Source organism: Canis aureus, chromosome 20 (assembly GCF_053574225.1).
Source record: "Canis aureus isolate CA01 chromosome 20, VMU_Caureus_v.1.0, whole genome shotgun sequence".
NCBI lineage: Eukaryota > Metazoa > Chordata > Mammalia > Carnivora > Canidae > Canis > Canis aureus.
This window is the reverse complement of record NC_135630.1, coordinates 18,875,790-18,888,958: the sequence shown is the minus strand read 5'-3', so window position 1 is coordinate 18,888,958 and position 13,169 is coordinate 18,875,790. Positions and strand designations below refer to the sequence as shown.

Genomic DNA, 13,169 nt, shown 5'->3' with positions numbered 1-13,169 from the left:
GTAAGTGCCTTGGTTGATCACAACCCCGACCCTCCGCTGGTCCTGCCTGCTGGTTTCTGCCGCTGCCCGCCGAACCTTGTGATGACAGGTGCAGTCCATCAGCAGCAGTCTCTAGAGACCGCTGGTTGGCGGGCCCAGGTGGGAGCCGGACTTCGTCGCCCTGCAAAGCTGCTTTTCCTTAAAGGACGGGGGACTCCACTCTAATAGTTTGCGCATCTCCTTTCTGGACCCACACACGCCCACATCACCACCCTGCCTCTGTTCCCCCGCCGGCCTGTTTTAGTTTTCGGAGGGTGGGGGGCAGTCGGTGCAGACAGAATCAGCTCGATACCCTGAACAAATCTCTAAAAAGACGTGTGGTTAACCTCCCGTAGGGCTTGCGTGGGATTATCGGTCGCGGGCGGGTGTCTCCCATCAGCTGAGTGAAGAATTCTTCCTTTTGCCCTTCCTCCCTTGCCCATCTCTCGCTGCGTGACAGCTTTCAGAAAAGTAAGAAATGAGAGCGTAGACTGCACACCTCAGAAGATGAGTCGGAGGTTTATCTGGTCCGAAAGCCTTTTTTGGGGGGTAGGGTGGCGGGGGGATAAATTGTTGAAGTGTTGGGGGTTTTACCCCAGTGTCCTTGAAAATTCGAGGTAATGGGACTGGTTTCCAGTGGCGTATATGAATGATGCATTACTAGGGAAGGAGTCGGGGATGGGAGTTGTTGGCCTCCTGTATTGTACTGGTAATGTGCGTCCATTAACGGAAAGTGGTGCAGCCAGACCCTAGCAAAAGCGAATTTCTGCAGAATGAATTATAGAAGAATCAGAGGCCGCTGTCCTGTATAAACATAATTGTGGAGTGATTCTTTTATGAACACTTAATGAAAGACTCAGGAGTGGCATTATGTCATGGAAACATGTTTCCACACGTTCCATTGTTTCTCTGGTCTGGGAAGTTTGTTGGCAGAGAATGAGTAGACAAAGAGTAATTAAGACAGGTTTATGATAAACTAGCCTTTTATTGTGAGCTCCTGTTACCGGTTATTTTGTGAACAACTGTTCGTGGCTTAACTTTCTGTGGACAAGTAACGAAACATCTCGTTTTGAGCTTTAGATGGCCCAAAATATAATTACATAAACATGAAACTTAATTTTAAGATCAGTGTTAGGCCAAATTATAAAATTACTATGAGTTTATGAATAATTTTAAAAGATGTTGAGATGTTGAGTAGCTTACTTGAAGCAGTCTGTGCTTTGGTTTCTTTCAAAGAATATTCTGGAAGGTTTTATAACACCTTTTTCTAGATATATACATTCTGTTGAAATTTTGCATGTTTAAATTCTCAAATATGAGCAGGGGTCAGTTAATCGTTAGAGTACTGTGAGAAGTTTTGCTTCAGGTCGTTTTCCAGCCTTTATACACAATGAAAGGGTGAAGCAGTAATTGTGAACTGTTTTTATGACTTTGTCTGTAAGATCTGTTTGAAGCCCCCACAAGATACAGGCTGCCAGAAAAGAACCAGTAAATTCCATTGTCCTCTTTCAGCAGAACAGAGGTTAATGGAGGCAGTCTCTGCCTTCAGGGACTTAACCCATGGAAAAAAAGAGAGGGGTAGGATGGACATTCCTCTAATCCTTAAAGCCTTATCCGAAAAGATCAGAAACAGAACTGTAGGACCCATACTGCATTTCCGGGCTCAGAAGTCTAAGTAGTGAGTCCATGACTCTTTAAAGAACCTGGCCAGACTTACAGAGAGTTCTTTAAAAATTAGGCTTCTCATTTTCATGTTCTAGTAGTCTCTGCTACTATTCCTACACACTTTGGCTAATTCTACGCATGTTGGCTAATTCTCTGTGGCTGAGACCGAATATATTTCTGATCTGTATGTAGCCACTAATACCTAGATTTAATGAACTTAATCCAAATTAGAAAACTGCTAAAGTGAGAGTATTGTATTCTTACTTAGCTTGCATCAGCAACTCTGCCCTCCTTTTCGTGGATGTGTACTGTTATTTATCGTAGGATTTTTTATTGCTACTGAACTAATAACTTCACTGTAGTCGGTTCTTACACTGTATTTTGCGGAGCTTAAATTATTGAGTGAAAACAGCTTTTCCAGATCCCTGGACCTTTGTTTATAGAATGCATATCTTGGGAAAAGTGTAACTATTAGAGAACTAGTAACCTTTCTAATCTTGGAAAAAGTGTAACTATTAGAGAGCTTGTAACCTTTCTAATATACCACAGTATTTAATGATACATATTATAACTAGCTTTCAAAACTTTTTTCCCCTGTTCCAGTGACTGACATCAAGGTAATAAGACCTAGGTATTTCCCAATACTTGGTAAAAAGACCTTGTGGAAAGAGGAAGGAAATGTTCCATTTAGTTGGCTTTGGCATTTATGCTTTTTAATGTTTCATTCCTTAACATACTTGATTATACATGGGAAGGTCTGGTGTATAAACCAAGGACAAGTTAATGAAAAGATACTGGCTTAAGTTTTGGGTTTACAGTTAAGGGACCAAGAACAAGCAATTTAACCTATTCTTCAGATTTCCCTTCTGTAAAGTTGGAAGGCTTGTCCTAGCTGCTCTTCTCCTCTCATGCATAAATGGAAGAGGGAGAAGGAAATGAACATGCATAAGCTGGGGAGGGGGGGGGGGGGTGAATGGGTGACGGGCACTGAGGGAGGGCACTTGACGAGATGAGCACTGGGTGTTGTTCTGTATGTTGGCAAATTGAACACCAATAAAAAATAAATTTATTATTTAAAAAAATGCATAAGCTGAAGAGGAAAAAATTAATTTCAGAACATTTTCTTATTTAAAAGAATTGTACATGTTCATTGTTTAATGTAGTCACATTAAAAGATGAAAGTAAAAACTTAATTCTCCATCCAGAAATAAAACTTCCAGGTGGTTTTCTCTGTGTTTCAGTGATAGATTATACTTTATATTTATAGTCTGTTTGGTAGCCTCTATGTAATACATTCTTTTATACCATTAGTTTCATTGTTTAATGCCATCCCTTCTTGGATAGTCAGGTGGTTTACATTTTTATAAGCCATACTGCAATAACTGCCTTTGTAACTTAATTTTGACCCTTAATTCCTTCAAATAAATTCTTAGAAAACTGAGTAGGCACATTTTTGGATAAGTTCCTATTCTTCACTTAAATATAGATGTGGGGATTGGAATTTCCATCCCAGGCTTAATTATATTAAAGTGATTAGTTTCATACATGGGAAAAGAAAACTGTAGCCAAGAACCTTCTTTCAGTGTTAGACTAAAGCATGTGATCAGCTAAACCATGCTGCTTTTGTTGATCATAGTGATTGCTATGTGACGAGTGTTGTGCTTCATTGTTATACATACTACATCAATTCTGTGAGTTAGGTAATACTAGCTTTTTTCAGAAGCTTAAAGCAAACTTCAGTGTTTTGACCAAGAACTTGTAAGCGATGAAACTGATTCAATTTCAGGCCTCTTTTACCCCAGAACCCCAATGTCCTTCCATTATCCATTGGTATAAGGATGATATATCCACATTAGGTTAATGAGGATATAACAATCAAAGGAACAAATTAAAAAAAAAAAAAATTAAAAAAAAAAAAACAAAGGAACAAATTATCTGGCTGAGAAGCATCTTTGCTCTAGTACCAATAAATTCATCTGTTTTTTTTTTTTACTAGTTTCCAAGAAATACTATTTTAAAAATCAATAAATTCATCTGTTTTTTTTTACTAGTTTCCAAGAAATACTATTTTAAAATGTTTTAATATGCTTTTAAGTTATTTTAAGAACATGAAAAAAATTCATAAAAATACATACCAAAACAAAACAGGTTAGTATAACTTTATGGAGGAAAGCAGTGTGGAAGGCTATAAACTACAAACTGCATATTTCTTGTAGGTAGATTAGGGGAGGTGTGCTTATAGTATGTAGTCTGTAATGTTTTGAATTTTTATGAACATATTTTACAATAAAGAAAATGGGTTTTCTAAGTGAATGTATTTCAAGAGATTTTTCTTAGGTGTATTTTATCAAAATTCTGTATGATCAGACTTAGTATTCAGTTCTCTGGTTTTCTGTGTTCATTTTTCCCTATTTCTTTACCTGTGTTTGAATAATCTGAAAATATGGGAATAGATTATTTATACATTACATTGGGATGTCCTCTTCAGTGCACACAGGTAGAAATCACTTATTTTGGGGTATTAAAAACAAACCTTTTTATACATAGGAAATGCCAACTCTGGAGGTTAATAGTGGCTATAGTTGGGTAGGAGCAGTTTTTATGGTAATAGCAGTTGGAGAGTAGGAGAGGAGGCTTTTACATTTTATTTAAATATTCTTTGTACCGTATGAATTGGCTTTGTGTATTTTATTATGAGCTTTTGTTAAACTTTGATTTAAAATATTTTAAATACAAATGGGAAAGTAAATCTCTGGCCCTTCCCAACCACCTTGTAGACTTTAATATGTGTGTTTCTAGTTTATGCAAGTGTACGTGTCATAACTTGGATGTTTTTCTATTTGTTTTAACGAAAGTAGAATTACATTATATATATTTTGTAACTTTTTTTCAAAATATATTGTGGACATCTTAAACTTGTGGGTATGGTTCTAATTTACTTCATTTTTAAATTTTATTTTTTAATTTAAATTTCAGTTAACACACATTGTAATATTAGTTTCATGTATACATTTTAGTGATTCAACACTTATATACAGCACCCAGTGCTCATCACAAGTACACTCCATAATCCTGATCACCTGATTTAACCTACCTCCCACCCACCTCCCCTTTGGTAACCATCAGTTTGTTCTCTGTAGTTAAGAGTCTGTTTCTTGGTTTGCCTCTTTTTCTTTTTTCCCCTATACTCGTTTGTTTTGTTTCTTAAATTCCATATACAAGTGAAATATGGTATTTGTCTTTCTCTAACTTATTTCGCTTAGCATAATACTCTATAGCTCCTTTGGGTAAATCCAGCAGTTGCTGGATCATAGGGTAGTTCTACTTTTAACTTTTTAAGGATCTTCAATACTGTTTTCCAGAGTGGCTGCACCAGTTTGCATTCCTACCAACAGAACAAGACGGCTCCCCTTTCTCCACATTTTCGCCAACACCTGTTGTTTCTTGTGTTGATTTTAGCCTTTCTGACCTAATTTATCTCATTTATTTAAATGGTTGAACAGTATTCCATTGAAAGATGCACTATTAGTGGCCATTTCAAATTATTATTTTACTATTGACGAAAACAAAGATTCAATGAATACTTTTGCTGCTTTTTTAAATTGTGCTGAGAGGAGTGAAAAGACTCACACATTAGCATGGCCAAAGCTAGGAGTATAAAATATTTTAGTATGAATATTTTCTGTGATAAAATAAAATCTTTATTTTTTAAACACAATTGATCTTTAGTTATTGCCTTGAATTTGTGGGTGAGAAATTCTGAAAAGTTTCTAGAAGACAAGGGAATGATAAGTACAAGTTACATATTATCTATTGTGAGTTTAAGGTGTTTAACATGCTTTTGGTAGTCTTTAGTATGTGGTCACTACAAAAATTAATACATAGCTGTGTTCTGATAAAGCTTTTATATAAATAGGTGGCAAATGGTAATTTGCAGACCCCTTGTTTAGGCAGTCATAATCAAAAGAACTTTAAAATTATTGTGCATTGTTATTGGAATTTGACCTGTTGAATTTTAAAATAACCAGCTTTTCAAATAATGTATCAGTTAAATACATCTAAATTAATATAACTAAGCAGCTTTTTATATGTGTCTACCTATGTACAGTTGATTCTTGCACAACATGGGTTTGAACTGTGCAGGTCCACTTACATGTGGATTTTTTTTCTTTTATAAACACAGTACACTACTGATAGTGTGTTTCTCTTAACACTTCTTTTTGTCTAGCTTAATGTAAGAACACAGCATACAATAGGTATAACACAAAATATGTGTTAATCAACTGTTCTCAGTAAGGCTTCTGGTCCGCAGTAGGCTATTAGTAGTTACGTGTGAAGTCAAAAATTATACGTGGATTTTCTTCTCTGCAAGGATTCAGCACCCCTAACTCCCTCATTTTTCAAGGTTCAACCGTGTGTGATTTCTGTTAATAGTTTCAAGTTGTGAACCAATTTATGAATTAGGCATGTTTATTAAAAGCGTTTAGAAAGTCTTAAAAGAGATTTTTATTTTTTATGTGTTAAAAAGTTTTATCCATTGTCCATACTGAAAGACTGAAAAGTTTTTGTTATTACTAAATCATATATGCCTAAAAGAAGCCTTATTTTTGGGAACACCTGGGTGGCTCAGTCAGTTAAGTGGCTGATTCTTGATTTTGGCTCAGGTCATGATCTCAGCGCCCTAGGATGGAACCCTCTGTCCAGCTCCACTCTCATCTGGGTACTTGAGGATTTGTTCTGCCCCTCCCTCGTGCATGCACACATTCTCTCTCTTCTCTCTCTCCCTCTCTCTCTCAAATCTTAAAGAAAAAAAAAGTCTTATTTTTCTAAGTAGCAAGCTAGAAAGCAAATGGCAACCATAAGTCTTCTTGAGAACGTTCCTCCCCCACTTCTTGTAGGGCAATTTTTTTCCAGATAGTTAACCTTGAGAAATAATAACCATATGTTTTCTTTACTTCAGAACTTCTCAGATCCATTGTTTATAGGCATTGAAACACTCCCAGGAAAGAATGTTTTCCCCAACTTATTTGAATCTCCAAGGAATAGTCCATAGAACAGTATTTGGAAAGTGATGCTATATATAAGGCAGTGGTTCTCAGTTGGAGATTTTGCCCCTTAGGGCACATGTGACAATATCTAAAGGTACATTTTTGGTTGTCACTCTAGGGATAAGGAGTGGGGTAAGTGCTCCTGGCATCGTTCACCCCCTGATTTAAACCAGTTGATTGCCCTCTCATCATTAATTCAGCTATAATTAGTATTAACTTGATAACACAAGAGGTTATAAATAGTAATTGTGATCTTATGGAAACTGGAAAGGGAAAGCTGAAAATTTTTTAAATAGAGTTATTTTTAAAATGAAAGTGGTAAAATCAAGAGGCTTTGAATCCTTAGTGGAGACTGACAAAGAAGTAACAAATTTAAAGAGTACTGACCTGTTAGGTGAAAAATCTCATAGTTTTGGCAATAGTGTTTTCTCCAACCCGATAGTGCTTGTCTTACAAAAAAATTTTTTTTGAAAATAAGTTTTAAGGGAAAATACAAATACAGGTTTTTTTTAAATTTATTTATTTGAGAAAGAGTGTGTGCATACAGCAAGAGGTAGGGGCAAGTGAGACTCTTAAGTGGACTCCCCACTGAGGGCGGAGTACAACATGGAGGACTGAGATCATGACCTGAGCCAAAATCAGGAGTCAGATGCTTAACCGACTGAGTCACCCAGGTGCCCCAGAATATAGCTTTCTAAAGCTAATACCTGTCGTTTGATTTTTATACCCTTCCTCTACCGACAGTGACATAGGACATTTAGAAGTTTTGTTTGTTTAGAATTTTTGTGGCATTCTCTGACAATCTGGGATTACCACTGTGGCAGCAATATATCAGATTGGAAATTACAGATTTAAATTGCATTGTAAACCCTTGCTTTTGTTTTTAGGTATAAAATGGAATTTCTAAATATTATTTGAAATAAAGAATGGAAAGCATAAGACAAATGGATTATGCAGTGTACATTTGGGTCAACTATTGAATATCCTTTTTATAAAAACTTTTATGTCAGCCTAAAAGTACAGTATAATGTGTTTATTTCCCTTGGTGTTAGCAAAGTCAGGTAAAAAGTTTTGAGAGATGCTTAGGTATTTTGATTATTCTGAAGGTACTTAGAAAGTAATTATTTAATAGTTGGATTCCAGAATCTTTTTGAAAGAATATTAAAGGAAGGAGTTTGAAGCCATTTAGCTATATGAGGAAGGTTTCCTGTGTATTGTAATTGGGTATTTCCAAGCTGTAACACTAAATTGTTTGAGTTGTCGACTTTTAACTTCAGAGAATATCTAATAAAGATAGATAACAGTTAAGCTTTCTCTGTGAAGTGATACAATTGTTCAGCATGTTACAAAGAATCTAGCACTTAAGGATAGATGAATCAATATTATTTGGCTCTAGTGTTCTAACAGAAGTTAACTTCTTGAGAATCAACCTAAGAACAAGATTTTCTATGTACTCAAGTGATGGTAGCCTAGTACTAAAAAATTAAAAGTATTCATAAGTGTGCACAAGTAATGGAGTTGAGAGAAGGACAGGTTTTAATAAAGTGTAGGCTAAGAGATAGAAAATCCATATTTACTCTAATGAACTTTAGGTTGGAATGCCAACCATCTACATTGATAACCATATTAGGTATGCAAATACCTACTCTGGCAGGGAGTATAATGAATCAGGGAGTTATTTGGAAGAGATGATCTGCTTGGATGTCTCAAACGTACCTCAGTCTCAACATGTCCTGATTAGCACTGTGATGGTCCATCCTCAAACCTGTCTTACAGTGTTCTATGTCTCATTAAATAACACCACTTTACCCTTTTATGCAAATTGAAAGCCTATAAATTAGTCATGGCACTTGCCTCTTCCTCTTGTCTATTCCCGCACTCTTTGGGAAAAATATGTTAGCAACATGCATAAATGTTCTAGTAGTTATGTTAAAAAGATAAGAAACAGGTGAGATTAATTTTAATGTATTTTATTTAAATCAACATATCCAAAATCTTATTTATTTTAAAATCAGTAAGCTATTTTATATTCCTTTTTAAACGTTAAATCTTCAAAATCCAGGGATCCCTGGGTGGCTCAGTGGTTTAGCACCTGCCTTCAGCCCAGGGCATGATCCTGGAGTCCCTGGATCAAGTCCCACATTGGGCTCCCTGCATGGAGCCTGCTTCTCCCTCTGCCTGTGTCTCTGCCTTTCTCTGTCTCTCTGTCTCTCTGTCTCTCTGTCTCTCTCTCTCACACACACACACACACACAAATCTTAAAAAAAAAAATCTGGGGTATGTTTCAAACTTAAAATGAATACATCTCAGTTCATACTAGCCACATTCTATATGCTTAATCATCACATGTGGCTGGTGGCTACTATATTGGACAGTGAAGATCTAATCTGTCACTGAGTCCTTTGAGTTTTATTTCTAAATATCTCTTAATTCCTTCACCTGTCTCAGCTATCATCCTGATATAGATTACTGATGACTTCTAGCCTTAGTCCTATCAGTTCACACTGGTTAAAATGATCTCTGCCAAATATCCTTTAATGCCATTCTCATCATCATTTACTCTTCCTTAAAATCTCATCACTTCCTCCAGTAAGTTTTTCCTGATCACCCTCCTGTAGGTCAGTTCTATTATCTACTCCATATTATAACACCATGCATACCCTCTACTGTAGCACCTAGTTTACTTTTCATTTGTGTGAGCCTATAGCACTGTAAGTTCCAAGAAAGCCCAAACCATATCTTTTTCCCCTCACTATACCTCTAGTAACAGCATGCCGGATATAATTATTATTCAATCAAAATCTGTTAAATTAACTAAATGAATTTAATTCCTTGCAAATACAGTGGTCCCCAATATGACAGTGTCTTGTTCATCCCTTAAAAAACACTGTTTTGAAGGGTGCCTGGGTGGTTCAGTCAGTTAAGTGTCTGATGATAAATTTTAGCTCAGGTTTTGATCTCCAGGTTTTGAGTTCAAGCCCCAAGTTAGGCTCCATGCTGGGTATGAAGTCTATTAAAAAGAAAAAGCAGGACACCTGGGTGGCTCAGCGGTTGAGCACCTGCTTTCGGCCCAGGGTGTGATCCTGGAATCCCTGCGAGGAGCCTGCTTCTCCCTCTGCCTGTGTCTCTGCCTCTCTCTCTCTGTCTCTCTTGAATAAATAAATAATAAAAATCTTAAAAGAAAGAAAGAAAGAAAAGGCATTGTTCTGGGATCTTTCCTCTTCAATTCATCTTCTATATAAGCATGGAATGTTCTCTTCTTTATCCAAAAGCCTTTAATGAGTTCCCTTTACTTACTGAAATAAATTTAGATTTATAACCTGTCATTTGAGGCCCTGTATAATCTGATCCTTATACTATCAAAATGTCAAATGAAACTAGCCAAGTTCTATTCCTCCTACTCTCCAAATCAGCCTTATCCTTAGGAGCCATCTTTCTTTTCATTCAATAGGTACCTTTGCTGTATTACCAGATAATGATCTAGACCAATACTGCCCAAAAGAACTTTCTATTCTGTGTATCTCTTCTGTTCTATGTATATTCTGTTCTCTGTATACCAACTGACTACATACGGCTATTAAGCCCTTGAAATCTGAATAATGCTGAGGAACTCAATTCTTTATTTTGGTTAAATTTTACTGGCCACATGTGGCTAGTGGCCACCATATTGGATAGTGCAGATGGAAGGGAATAGAGTACACATCTCTGCCCTCATAGGAATTCATGCTCTGGTGTGGAGATTCAGTCAGTAAATTGTATCAGATGGTGATGCATTATGCAGGAAAATAAAATTAGGTGTAAGTAGTAGGAGATATATATGTTGGGAGGAGCAGAAAATGTTGTTTAAGATAGAAACGGTGTTGATGATAAGCTGACGTTTGAACAGAGACATGAAAGAAGTGAAGGTGAGTGTAAGCCATGTGGATATATTTAGAAGTGTTCCAGAGATAGAGAATAGTATATACAGAAGCCCTGAGGAAGAAGCGTGCTTGCCTTATTCTTGAAATAGCAAGGACATCAGTGTGCCTAGATGGAAGTTATAGGGTAGAGCAGCCAAGGACCAGACCAGGAAGGATTTTATTGGCTATTGGAGAGACTTAAGTTTTTTTTTGTGTGTGAGACAAGACACCATTAGAGGGCTTTCAGTAGGGAAATTTCATGACCCTAGTCTTCAAGAGGATCACTCTGGTTAACATATTGAAAATAGATGTATACCTACATACCAGGAATATCCTTTCCAACAAATAGATGTGTATTAAAATTTTTTCTCTTCTTTCAGATCTTTTTTTTTCTTCTTTCAGATCTTAATTCAGAAATCACCTCTTCCACTTAAAGCCTTATCATATTAAAGTGATTATTCTTTTTCACTAGTATCCATATGTTCATAGTCCTGTATGTTGTTTGTTTGTTTTTTTTTCAGTAGACTGTAGATTTTCCAACAACAGTGATTGTAGCTAGTATACACACAGAGTTTGTAAATAGTTATTGGTAGTTATTGGTTGAGGAAGCACTTTCTTGAATTACAACATGAAATGATATTTGAATGAAAATGTTGCTCCACACTTATCTTTTATAAGCAGAATTATATCTAAATATAGTAATAAAAAATAGCAATCATAGTGTTCAAAGCATTTACTTAATATTCACTCATTTAATTCTCACATAAACCTGTGAGTAGGTATTATCATCACTGTCTTCCAGATAGGAAACTGAAATAAATAATGGTTAGGTAATTTCTACAAGATTCCAGAGCCTGGACTTAGATCCATGCAGGCTGGTCTTACTGAACACAGTTAATTTTTTTTTTTGATTAATTTTTTTTAGTAGGTTCTAGACGAACAGAATTTGAAAAACAATTTTGGAGGCCAACAGAACATTACCAGCTCTTAGCAATATTTATTCTAAAAATTCTAACATCCTGACTACTGTTCTATTACTTATGAAACAAAAATATGCAAAAATCTGGTATTAATATTTTAGACTATACATGATTATATTAATACACTTAATTCATTTTCTTCATATTAATATAAACATACCATGGGAACAAACTTTGTGTTTTTCTCCTATTTAGAGCCTGTATATCTTTGGGATCAAGAACTCGAGCCATTGGAAATGCAGCTAAGAGCCAGGTAAATTGTTAATGTAGATGTTTTGACTTACAGGAAGAATTAATGGAATCTTGGTAACTAAGCTCCCACTTTACGTAGTTAAGAGAAAAAAGGGAAATTTACAGACCTGAGTATCTTTGTGTTTTAATAGATAGTATTTTCATTGAGGGGTTGCAAAATATTTCTTAAATTTTATTTTATTTTATTTATTTATTTTTTTTAATTTTATTTTTTTTAAAAGTCTTTTTCATTGTGAAGTTAGAGTATTGCTACCATATGACACTACTTTTCCCCTATATGGTCACTTTTCTATGAGGTATTTGATCTAGAATATACACTTCAACAAGTAACCAATGTCTTTGTAAAAGAAGGTGGGAAAGATGGAAAATTAATTTCCAGAGTAACCCAGTATGGCTACTTTACATGAAATATGATACTTAAACAGTATTCATATTTCTGTTCATATTTCTAGGCTTCCAAGGTACTTAGAAGTAAAACATTTACATTTAACATTCCTTGTTAGAGGTTCATTTTCCTTGGACTTTATTTTCCTGAACCAAAAGCCTTTAACAATTACTTCTTACATTTTAATGTGTTGTCTGGGTTGTCTTTTCCTCATAAAATAATTTTGTTTAATTGGGCTTTTTTTCCTCATGACTTTGTAGAAATAATTGACTCATTTATCAAGGCATTTTTGCTTAAGACTTTTATCAAGGTTGTCTTCTAATTGGCCTGTATATGAAAATATTTATCTTCTCTTCCACTTTCATAAACAGATGTTTGAGTTTGTGCCAAAATGACTTCTTCACTAAAGTTTACATCTCTTATTATGTGTGATCTTCTAAGTGTATTATAGATAACAGAATTTCTGAAGAAAGCAAACTAAAGTTACTTCTCCTAAAGAGATCAGTGTGGTAATTCAGCATCCCCATAGCTTTCATCTCATAATTGAAGAGCAAGATCTATTTGGCTTTAACTATAAGAGGGCAACAACTGGATCCCAGTAATACCCTGTCATTTGAACTTCATGTTCTAGTTAAAGAAAAAATTACTTTGCTTAAAATACAAGCCATTTGCAAATTTAGACACCTGAACTTTGCATTATGCTATACAGAAATAGTTTAAATTTACTAGCCTAGGATCAGTTCTCCACAGTGAGAAATTTCATTCTCAGTACATGAGAAATTTCACAAAGAACTAGATATTAAGAGGAAAAAAAGAAAAAGGGGGCAATAAGGAAGAGTGTTGTAATATAAATAGAGTAATTAAAGTGGAAGGAAGAGAAATCAAATGTATTAATTCATTAGAGCAAAAGTGTTAAGGAAAA

General features: G+C 35.4%; 1 protein-coding gene across 2 annotated transcripts in view; it reads left to right on the top strand.

Moving 5' to 3' along the window:
* HSPA4L (heat shock protein family A (Hsp70) member 4 like) overlaps window positions 1-13,169 on the top strand; it is a 52,041-nt gene that overhangs the window by 1,792 nt on the left and 37,080 nt on the right. For both annotated transcript variants that reach the window (XM_077861099.1, XM_077861101.1), the window contains exon 3: window positions 11,806-11,863. In XM_077861099.1, the coding sequence (XP_077717225.1) occupies window positions 11,806-11,863 (58 nt within the window). The remainder of the gene's footprint in view (window positions 1-11,805; window positions 11,864-13,169) is intronic.